The following is a 12,175-nucleotide window of genomic DNA, read 5'->3' on the forward strand; positions in this document are numbered from 1 at the left end:
TACTGCCATAACATCCAGAATTTAAAAGCCAAATATTTATGTACCATCTCTTGATTGTTCTGTAAAATAAATTGTATAATCTTTATAATTTTATAATCTCTACTTGTTGTTCATGTACTACAATCTTTAAAGGAACCCCCAAGCACTATAATTACTGCAGCGCACATTAGTAGTTATGATGCCCAGTGTCCCCCTTTGTAAGCAATCAAATTATTTCCAAACAGTTTGGCGCCTTACCTGTGGTGTGCTGTTTGCCGGTCCCTGCCTCTCTGCCTGAATTAAGCTTATGGCTGAGAGCGAGCAGATTTCAGCCAATGGGCTAACCACGCACTGTTTGATTACTTACATTAGGGGTGCACCAGAGCACTTGTGGCACCATAACCTGTGCAGTAATGCTTATAGTACTTGGAGTTTTCCTTTATTAAAATATGGCACTATAATCCACAAGTTTTTCCTTTTTTTTTTTTACATAAGAAGAAGAAAAATTACTTTTCAAAGGAATATGTGCTGTAGGAGCAAATTAATTTGAAAAATGGCATTGTTCATTCAGCCAAATGTATTGGTTTTAGTTTGAAAAATACTCATCCTTTAGTTAGGGAAGTTGGCTTCTTGGAGATAATTGGAATGTGTACGTGTACTTAGAAATTCAGGGGGGGATTATACACTGGTATTCCTTAAAAACATGTTCCAATGATGTACAAGCACATGAAAACCATTTGTAGGAAGAACTTAAGAATTCTTTTAAAATTAAATGTATTAATATAAATTGTTCAATGCAATCAATGAGTTTTCTCCTCAACAAATACACACACAAAAAAAACCTTTGTGTCTTTGAGCACACAATAAGTTCTATACATGCATTTGGCACTTTAATATCACCTATTTCGTACGTGTAAGATAAGAAAAAGTGTCAAATATTTAGTGCTCCATCTACTCCTTTAACTCTTACCACCATTTATGAAGCATTCCTTGGCTAAGAGCTATCAGCTGACACAGTCAGACAGTGAATAATATGTAAACCCAGTATACATTGGTATGATGATAATGAAGCAGATCAGCTCGGACTGGAAAGACGCCGCAAGTTAAAGGGATACTATAAGCACCAAAACAACAAGCTTACTAAAGCCGTTTCAGTGTATATGGCATGCACATGCATTACCAAAGCTCAATTATCTGCTAATTAGGACTTAAATCACTTTTGTTCACTTTCTGTTTATGCAGCCCTAGCTACACCGGCCTGGCTGTGACTCACACAGCCAACATGAAAATCTGACAACATGAAGATCTGACAGCATAGTGTGTTTAAGTTTTTATCTCCTTCTCTGTTATTTGAAGTTTAATCACAGACAGGAGACTCTAGAAGGCGGCTACTATACAGACTGTACTAAAGGACATTTAAACGTGATGTCTCTACGGGAAATGTGGGGGGAAGCTATGTAGTTCACATGCGAGGGTGGTTTGGTTAGGGTTGCATAAACTTTCACGATTCCTTTACTTCTAACCATAACTTTCTCTTTCAAAAAAAAAAAATAATAAAAAAATATATTTATTTATAATAAGAGAAATTAAAATTGTTATACACAGGCAAATGAAATTTTAACGTAAGCAAGCATTTATGTACAAGTTGGGTATGAGTTATAAACACACAAAAAACTGTTTAATGTCCTAAAAATATAACTTGTTGTCTGGGTCTTTTCCTCTGTAGGAATATGAAGCACGTGTAGGAAGAACCTGTAATGGTTCAGGTCAGACCACAAGACGTAAAAAGTTTGAGTTTGAACCACTTTCCACCACTGCTCTTATACTGGAGGATCGGCCAGCGTAAGTTTAGCTGTTAAGGGTTTGTTGTCTTTTTATTTTATTTTTCTAAAGAATTATTTCTTCTTTTTTTTTTTTACATGGTGTCAATTTGGGGGGTGAGGATTACCAATATTAAGCACATTTATTACAACAATAGTCCCCCCCCCCATATCTCCTGGTGGTTATTTTTCATGCCGTTTTGCTCTAGATTTCATACATACCCCTCTACTGTGTTTGTGTTAATAAATATGTTGAACAATATGGTGTTTTACAATAAACATAACTCCTGCATCCCATTAATAACAAAAGGCCATTTACATTTTTATTTTATTGTAATTGCAGTAAGTTTATTTTTCCTTTTTTTAATTTTTTTTTTTTATTGTAGATAGTTTTTTTAATTTAATTTTACACATTAAAATAGTCGTACATATCGATAGTAACAAATAGTGCAATACCGGTAAGTGTAGAATGTAACAATTACAATATAAAAACCACTAACAAAAATAAAACGGTATAATAATCGTTTGCATCCATGTAGTTACTGATATATATATTAAAAAAGTTGAGGGGGGGAGTACAAGTATGTCATGTTTTGTATAATTATGTTTGTAAATTATATTATACATGGTAATTTATTATAAGAAAATATATTTTTTGGCAGGTGGGAAACATGGTCAAAGTTTGTACTGAAGCATAATTTTATCTTCCCAAGCTATCCATTCTTGTTTTAGAGTAGACTTTTTTTCAGACGGAATGCGAAGCGCTAGTTTAAAAACGTCTGTTAAGTTGATTTTTCAACTTGGGGTTCTGTTTGTTTGCGGTTTGTTTTTTGCTTGAGAACATAAGTAAAACACATATAAAATACATTATTAGACTTGAATGGTAAGATAAATACAAAAATCTGATTAATCCCCCCTCCCCCATCTGCTTATTTAAGAAATCTCCCTGCTAAATCGGTCCATGAAACATTACGTCACCGGCAAGAATATGATGAGATGGTGGCAGAGGCAAAGAAAAGGGGTAGGTACTGCTTTAATTGATAATCTGTTCAACTGTTGTCACTTTTAACAGTTCTCAAAAGAAGATATTTTATTGGGGTTTAATGCCTATATGTACTCATGTGTTCTTCAAGTCTATATACTTACCATTCAAAACACAACTGCCCTTGAATTAAACATTCAAGCACATATTCTGCATAAATAAGACAGCTGGTTTAAGGAAGCTTTTAATAATAACATTGACATAATTTAAATCATGTTAATCTAGCACGGTGTTAAATCACGACAATATTACTGACATGCTTGCTTTACAGCCATTTACCATTAAGTATTTTGGCCCTTGCCAGTCTTTTAAAGGTTGCATTATAAAAATAATTTATTATCCAGATTCTTCCTAGAGTATACATTATCTTACTCTTTCGTCAAGTCATTTTGGTTTCTAGGTTTCTCTGGCCAATAATCAATCATTTAAAGCGTTATCTCTAACAAGCCAGAGTAGGTCACTGGGCCATATATTAAGTAGAAAAGAACATGTCTTGTGTAATGTTAGACCAACAGCAGCTCAAGATCTAATTACCGTATATACTCGAGTATAAGCCGACCCGAATATAAGCCGAGGCCCCTAATTTTATCCCAAAAAACTGGGAAAACTTATTGACTCGAGTATAAGACTAGGGTGGGAAATGCAGCAGCTACTGGTAAATTTCTAAATAAAATTAGATCCTAAAAAAAATATATTAATTGAATATTTATTTACAGTGTGTGTATAATGAATGCAGTGTGTGCGTATGTGTGTGTGTATGAGTGCAGCGTGTGTGTATGAGTGCAGTGTGTGTGTGCATGAATGCAGTGTGTGTGTGCATGAATGCAGTGTGTGTGTGTATGAATGCAGTGTGTGAATGCAGTGTGTGCAGGGCCGGTGCAAGGATATTTGCCGCCGTAGGCAAAACAATTTTTGCCGCCCCCTCCCCCCCCCCATATGTCCTGACTTCCCCTCCTCCTCCCTCAGTGGTCCTTACCTCCCCACCCCCGTGTTCCTTCACTCCCCCCCCCAGTGGTCCTGACTCACCCCTCCCCTAGTGGTCCTTACCCTCCCCTCCCCTAGTGGTCCTTACTTCCCCCTCCCCTCCCATAGTGGTCCTTATCCCACCCCCTCCCTCTCATAGTGGTCCTTATCCCCCTTCTCCCTCCCATAGTGTTCCTTATCCCCCCCATCCCTCCCATAGTGGTCCATATACCCCCCCTCCCTCCCATAATGGTCCTTATACCCCCCTCCCTCCCATAGTGGTCCTTATCCCACCCCCTCCCATAGTGGTCCTTATACCCCCCTCCCTCCAATAGTGGTCCTTATACCCCCCCCTCCCTCCCATAGTGGTCCTTATCCCCCCCTCCCTCCCATAGTGGTCCTTATACCCCCCTCCCTCCCATAGTGGTCCTTATACCCCCCCTCCCTCCCATAGTGGTCCTTATACCCCCCCTCCCTCCCATAGTGGTCCTTATACCCCCCTCCCTCCCATAGTGGTCCTTATACCCCCCTCCCTCCCATAGTGGTCCTTATACCCCCCCTCCCTCCCATAGTGGTCCTTATACCCCCCTCCCTCCCATAGTGGTCCTTATACCCCCCCTCCCTCCCATAGTGGTCCTTATACCCCCCTCCCTCCCATAGTGGTCCTTATACCCCCCCTCCCTCCCATAGTGGTCCTTATACCCCCCTCCCTCCCATAGTGGTCCTTATACCCCCCTCCCTCCCATAGTGGTCCTTATACCCCCCCTCCCTCCCATAGTGGTCCTTATCCCCCCCTCCCTCCCATAGTGGTCCTTACCCCCCCCCTCCCTCCCATAGCGGTCCTTATACCCCCCTCCCTCCCATAGTGGTCCTTAACCCACCCCCTCCCTCCCATAGTGGTCCTTATACCCCCCCCCCCTCCCATAGTGGTCCTTATACCCCCCCCCCCCCCTCCCATAGTGGTCCTTATACCCCTTTTTTTTATTATTATTATTTTATTTTTTATTATTTTATTTCTTATTTTTTTTTCGTCCCCCCTCCCTGCTTGATATATGGCAGGGAGGGGGGCTCTCCTTCCCTGGTGGTCCAGTGGGGGGGAGAGGGGGGCTGGCAGAGCTGTACTTACCTGTTCTGCAGCTCCTGTCAGCTCCCTCCTCCTCCGCGCGGTCTGTGCAGCTCCCTCTGTCAGCTCACAGTGTAAGTCTCGCGAGAGCCGCGGCTCTCGCGAGACTTACACTGGGAGCTGACCGAGGTGCTGAACGGACGGCGCGGAGGAGGAGAGAGCTGACAGGAGCTGCAGAACAGGTAAGTACAGCTCTGCCAGCCCCCCTCTCCCCCCAGTCTGTATTATGGCAATGCAAATTGCCATAATACAGACTCTGACTCGAGTATAAGCCGAGTTGGGGTTTTTCAGCCCAAAAAATGGGCTGAAAAACTCGGCTTATACTCGAGTATATACGGTAAATCAATCCTCAAGGCTCCATTTCCACTTGACTGGACACGTTGAAGAAGCATTACATTGAAACTAATGTGTTGTAGACTTTCAATTTCCAAAAGACTTTCTCTAAATGCTTACAAATCTGTTAATTTGCAGTACTACTAAATAAATAATTGTGCTCATTTCATGGGGGTATGGATTTGGTTAAATGATCTCATATGTGGCTCGGGGAGTTATGTTTTAAAATGACTTGCTCATCTCTGGAAATTTGGAGGGTATATCGGGAGATGTATTGTATTAATGGGGCTTAAAATCTCCACTAGCTATTAGTGAGTAAAATTTCAGCCCCGGTAAGTGGATATATTTGCCCCTGGTGAAAGTGAAGTGCCATTGACCCTCCTGGCAGATAGTGGCGAGGACATATATTTGTTAAAGGCCTGGCTTGTAGTGTTAGACTTGAAATTTTAAACCCTGGTGTTAATATTGTTACACATCATAATGACCTGTTTGAATATAATGACAGGTATGTTAGACAGTTATATTTCTGCTTATGGCTGACATTGCATTGTAAATTTCAAAGTCGAACTATTTCATCAAAAGCGTGCAAACATTTATTTTTTTCAGTTCATAATTTTTTTAAATTGAATTATTTGTTGAAATAAGCATAGCGGTTAGAGAAAAGCAAGGTTACATGTAAGAATCACATGTGCTAGGCATCGTACACATTTAGTCAGGGCCGGATTAACATAGGGGCTGATGGAGCTGCAGCTCCAGGCCCAGGCCCATGGAATAGGCCCATTGGTTTTAAAAAATAAAAAAAAAAAAAAAAAAATTTTTTTTTTTTACGTTTTTTTTTTTTTTTTTACACACTACTCTTAGGGTTGCCAGGTATTAATTATGTATTTCTTAGGGTTGCCAGGTATTTCTCAGAAGTATTTCTCAGGTATTTGAGGCTGCCTAGCCGGTGCCGGTATTGCAGTAATACCGGCAATACAAATGTGTGTCTCAGTTTAAACGTAGTTTATTCTGCAATACCAGCGCCGGCCAGTAGGGGTCGCTGTTTGTGTGGAGAGAGGCAGTGATAAGAAGTTACGGCATCTCCCTCCCTGCATCTCTCTACTCACTGATCCGCGGGGACCAGTTCTGCACAGAGAGTCCAGACAGCAGCTCCGAGACATGGGGACGCTGAGACATTGGGACACTGGGTAACATGGGGACCCTGAGCATGGACGTCCGCAGGAATTTTTCCGGGGGGGAGGGGGGACATAATTGTAATGACATCCATGCTTGGCCCCTTTTTGACAGTGTCATGAAAGGGAAGGAGCATAGTCATTTTCACATAAAGCCAGGGTGAATAGCGTTTTCACAACTATGGTGTCAGGAATATATGTTTGTATTCCTTACACTATAGTGTTCCTTTCATCAAATTACAGGAACATTCTGGTCACCATAACAACTTTATCTAAATGAAAATGATGTGATGCAAGGAGGCCCCTGGGTGCTCTTTCTTTGAAGGGGTTAAACCGCTCTCAAATGGTTTACCCCCAAAGGCTTCCTTCAGCTCCAGATCTCCAGGTCGCTCAGTGGTATTCAACTTCTGAAACAGAGTGTCAGGAAGTGCAGATTGACTAGAGTGGTCAGCTGACCCTCTAAGCCAATCGCTAGTTCCCGATTCATAAAAATGTTTTACGTTTTTATGAATGGGGAGCTACTGATTGGCTTAGAGTGCTAGCTGACCCATCTAGCCAATCAGCGGCACCCCTACCCAGCGGCCCTCTGTGTTTCCTGACACTCAGTAAATAAAAGTGAACACATTAACACTAATATTGTTTGTTTTTACCTGGGGAGATGAGAAGGTCCAAAGTTTCCCTGCCAGGCCCAGGTACCAACGCCTAATGATGTGGTGTCCAGAATGAAGTGCTCCAATCTCATTTTCTTCTCCTTCATTTGACACAGTCTTCTTTGCCTTCTGAGGCTCCTTCTGCTCCTTTACCTTTCTGCTACTTTCTGCTTATTTTGCGCCCTTCTGCTTCTTGCATACCCTTCCTGCTTCTTACTGACCTTCCTGCTTCTTTCTGCCCCTTCCAGCTTCTTGCAGCCCCTTGCTGATCCTTTCTGTTCCTTCTGATTCTTCCTGCCCCTTCCTGCTCCTTGCTGCCCCTTCCTGCTCCTTGCAGACCCTCCCTGCTCCCTCTTCCTACTCCTTGCTGCCTCTTCCTACTCCTTGCTGCCTCTTCCTACTCCTTGCTGCCTCTTCCTGCTCCTTGCTGCCCCTTCCTGCTCCTTGCTGCCCCTTCCTGCTCCTTGCTGTCCCTTCCTGCTCCTTGCTGTCCCTTCCTGCTCCTTGCTGTCCCTTCCTGCTCCTTGCTGTCCCTTCCTGCTCCTTGCTGCCTCTTCCTACTCCTTGCTGCCTCTTCCTACTCCTTGCTGACCCCTCTTGCTCCTTGCAGACCCTTCCTACTCCTTGCAGACCGTCCCTACCCCTTCCTGCTGCCCCTTCCTATTCCTTGCTGACCCCTCCTGCCTCTTGCAGACCCTTTCTGCTCCTTGCTGACCCCTCCTGCTCCTTGCTGCTCCTTCTACTTTACCCTCCTGTTCCTTGAAAACCTTTCGACCCCTTCCTGCTTCTTGCTGCCCCTTTCTATTCCTTGCTGACCCCTCCTGCCCCTTGCAGAACCTTTCTGCTCCTTCTACTTTACCTTCCTCTATGTGGTCTCCCCCACCCCCCATCCCTCACTTACCTGCTCTGTAGGCTGCCTCTGTGCTGCTCCCCTGCGGTTTCAGTCATGAGAGAGAGGCAGGGATAAGCTGTAGCTTCCTGCCTTTCTCCATTCACAGCGCCACCTACTGGCCAGCGCTGGTATTGCACTGTATTCTCACACTAAAACGAAAAATAGCAGCACAAGATGAAAAATCCGGGGGGGCCAAGTACCCCCTTTACCCCCCCATTCGGATGCCCATGACCCTGAGACACTAGGGACACAGTGGCCCCATGTCTCCCAGTGGCCCCTAGTCTGTGTCCCCATGTCTCCCAGCCACTGTCCCTAGTGTCTCAGTGTCCCCATGTCTCCCAGTGTCCCCATGTCTCTAAGTGTCCCCTAGTGGCCTAGTGACATCAGGACACATGGAGACATGAGGACACAGACTCAAAGGGACACTGGGAGACATGGGGATACAAACACTAGGGGACACTGGGCGACATGGGGACACTGAGAGGCATGGAGACACAGGGAGACAGTGTTCCCATGTCTCCCAGCCAGTGTCCCTAGTATCTCAGTATCGCCATGTGTCCCTGGTGTCTCTCAGTGTCTGTAGTGTGCCAGTGTCCCTAGTGTCTCAGTGTTCCCTAGACTCCCAAAGTCCCCTAGTCTCCCAATGTCTCTGTGTCCCCATGTCTCCTAGTGTCTCAGTGTCCCCTAGTATAAAAGAAAAAATCTCAGGCACTCAATGTGATAGATTTAGGCAGGTTTATTGGACACCGCAACGTTTCGACCTGTACCCAGGTCTTTATCAAGTCTCCAATGTCCCCTATGTATCAGTGTCCCCTATGTATCAGTGTCTCAGTGCCCCATGGCTCTCAGTGCCCATAGTGTCTCTGTGCCTGTAGTGTCTCTGTGCCTGTAGTGTCTCTGTGCCTGTAGTGTCTCTGTGCCCGTAGTGTCTCAGTGTCCCCTAGTATAAAAGAAAAAAATCTCAGGCACTCACTGTGATAGCTTTAAGCAGGTTTATTGGACACCACAACATTTTGACCTGTACCCAGGTTTTTATCAAGTCTCCAGTGTCCCCTATATATCACAGTATTTCAGTGCCCCATGTCTCCCTGTGTCCCCTCGTGTCTGTCACCCAGTGTCCCCAAGAGTCTCAGATTTCCCAGGTCTCCCAGTGTTCCCTAGTATCTGTGTCCCCATGTCTCCCAGTGTCCCAATGTCTCTCAATGTCCCCTAGTGACATGGGGACACTGGGAGACATGAGGACACAAACACTAAGGGACTGGGAGACATAGGGACACAGACATTCCCCCTTTTTGTGTATGTTCGCCCTTTCGGACGTTCTGGTTATGTGATTTGTGTCAGTAGCCCACCCTTTTACCGCATCCATAGACTTCCTGCTTTACTGGACACTGCTGTTAGGGGGTATGGGTTTACTTGAAAGATGAACGCATGAGATTAGCAAAGGGTATGTGTTTTCTCATAGTTGCATCCTATGAGTTTCCTTACAGCATCATCTCCATCAGATACATGACGCTTAGGAGGTAGGACTGTTTTAGTGTTTTTGGTCAATAAGATTTTGTAATTAGGCCCATCATAATTATCAGCACCAGGCCCACTGGGCTCTTAATCCGGCCCTGCATTTAGTACCAGAAAGTACAATATTTAACATGGTCAAGTCACAACAATGATTGCAGGTTATGGCAGGGTAACATTTTTAGTACACAATGCATAGTTAGCTTATGTGTTACTTTACTTTGTGCGTGTAGTAGGTATATCTGGTAAAGCTGCGTTTTAGGTGTAGCTCCGTTTAGTACTACAATTTTAGGATTTGTGCCATAAAAGGCCTACACAACCATGCTTTCGTCCTTCTCCTAAGGAGGCGTAATTTATACCTCAACTCTGGTTAACCGCTAATATAGAAAGGTTTAACAGAAACAAAAGGGGATATGAAGGGGGGAGGGGGAGGGGGCGGGGTTGTGCTCCGGTGACTCACTTAAAACTGTGAACTTATTTTGCATCTTACATATCTTTAACCTAATTAAGTTAAACTATACAAAAAAAATATATATATATATATATATATATATATATATATATATATATATAATATATAAATAAATTCTCTTGTATTTGGCTTCTTGTCTACTGGACTAATATGGCTAAAAAAAAAAAATATATATATATATATATATATATATATATATATATATATATATATACATATATACATACAGTATAAGCCGACCCAAATTTGTCCTGATGAAAGTCTGATTGGTCAGACTGAAACGTTGATTTTTTAACTTGGAGCATTAAAAGTTAATTTTTATTTAAACAAAGCGAGTCCGTGGAGTGCTATCTACTTTTCCTTTATATTTTTGCCAGACAAGCACCCGGCAGTGAATATTTAACCACAGTGAGTGCAACGCTACTTGTATTTTTTATATATATATATATATATAATATATATATATATATATATACACATATACACAGTATAAGCCGACCCGAATATAAGCGGAGGCCCCTAATTTTACCCCAAAAAACTGGGAAAACTTATTGACTCGAGTATAAGACTAGGGTGGGAAATGCAGCAGCTACTGGTAAATTTCTAAATAAAATTAGATCCTAAAAAAATTATATTAATTGAATATTTATTTACAGTGTGTGTGTATATAATGAATGCAGTGTGTGTTTGTGTATGTGTTGCAGAGCCTTGGTGGGGGGTGGGCATATTTATTAATTTTTTTTTGTTATATTATTTTTTTAAATATTATTATTTTTTTATTATTATATATATATATATATATATATATATATATATATATATATATATATATTTTTTTTTTTCGTCCCCCCTCCCTGCTTGATACATGGCAGGGAGGTGGGCTCTCCCTCCCTGGTGGTCCAGTGGCATTGGCAGTTCAGTGGAGGGGGGCTGGCAGAGAGTGCTTACCTCTCCTGCAGCTCCTGTGTCAGCTCCCTTCTCCTCCGCGCCGGTCCGGTCAGCTCCCTCTGCAAGTCTCGCGGTGTAAGTCTCGCGGCCTGCTCTGACCCCGCGGCTCTCGCGAGACTTACACTGGGAGCTGACCGGACCGGCGCGGAGGAGAAGGGAGCTGACAGGATCTGCAGGAGAGGTAAGTAAGAGCTCTCTGCCAGCCCCCTCCTACACAGCCCCCTGTCTGTATTATGGCAATGTAAATTGCCATAATACAGACATTGACTCGAGTATAAGTCGAGTTGGGGTTTTTCAGCACAAAAAATGTGCTGAAAAACTTGACTTTTACTCGAGTATGTACAGTGTGTATGTATATATATATATATATTTCTATATATATATATATATTCCCCTTGGATAGCAAAAATGAAGTACAATGACAATTGCTAAATTAGTTATTGTAAAGAAAATTGTTTACAACAAGCAATTACTTTTGGTTTGGAACAAATATAAATCTTTTTTAAACCCCATGTGGATCTCGATACAGAATCACAGCTGGAAACTCTCTTTCCTGTTGATGTAGTGTATCTTTACACAGCAGTAAAGCGTCTGATAGAGAAGGTTTGTATAAAAGTAATGATAGGAGAACTGCAAAAGATTGGGATAAATTATTATCTGCGGTTATTCGCTTGAGTTATCCATTTTCTTTGTAACTCATGGGTGCAGTTACTTTCCTTGACATATTTATTTAGATTGATCAGTATCTTACACATCCCTGGAGAGCATGATCTATCAGCTTAATGAAATGAAGTCATTCTTCAGAGCTGCTACAGGGCTGACGGGCTATCTTTAATTTCATTTACCTAGTGAGCTTATGTTTCCTATTATGTTTATGGTTTCTTTGTGTGTGTTTTATCCATGACGGCTACAAATGTGATCAATAATTCAGTGTACATGTTTGTAGAGGTTTCTCACCACAATCCAGTAAACCCATGCATGAATGACTAGATATGGGTAGCTCTGCTAGATTAGGAATTTTTGTTCATTATACTCGTTACCTTCAAATTTATAACTGCACTTTAGCTGTTGTTGTGATTGCTAATCGAACGTTTGCTGCTTCTTTTGTACAGAGGTGAAAGAGGCACAGAGGAGAAAGAAACTTATGAAGGAACGATTTAAGCAAGAGGAAAATATTGCCAGCGCCATGGTAATTTGGAACACTGAAATTCTGCCAAACTGGGATGCTGTGTAAGTGTAAAATGATGTAGACCTTAAACGACTGCATAC

General features: G+C 42.4%; 1 protein-coding gene across 2 annotated transcripts in view; it reads left to right on the forward strand.

The window, feature by feature from the left end:
* The window catches only part of TBC1D12 (TBC1 domain family member 12), a 120,481-nt gene that overhangs the window by 90,394 nt on the left and 17,912 nt on the right, over positions 1-12,175 (forward strand). For both annotated transcript variants that reach the window (XR_010085623.1, XM_063434583.1), the window contains exons 4-6: positions 1,706-1,821; positions 2,738-2,820; positions 12,019-12,136. Coding sequence is in view for 1 of the 2 variants with exons in the window: in XM_063434583.1 (XP_063290653.1) it covers positions 1,706-1,821; positions 2,738-2,820; positions 12,019-12,136 (317 nt within the window). In the remaining variant the exon portion in view is untranslated. The remainder of the gene's footprint in view (positions 1-1,705; positions 1,822-2,737; positions 2,821-12,018; positions 12,137-12,175) is intronic.

The sequence above is a fragment of the Pelobates fuscus genome, chromosome 10 (assembly GCF_036172605.1).
Source record: "Pelobates fuscus isolate aPelFus1 chromosome 10, aPelFus1.pri, whole genome shotgun sequence".
Classification (NCBI taxonomy): domain Eukaryota; kingdom Metazoa; phylum Chordata; class Amphibia; order Anura; family Pelobatidae; genus Pelobates; species Pelobates fuscus.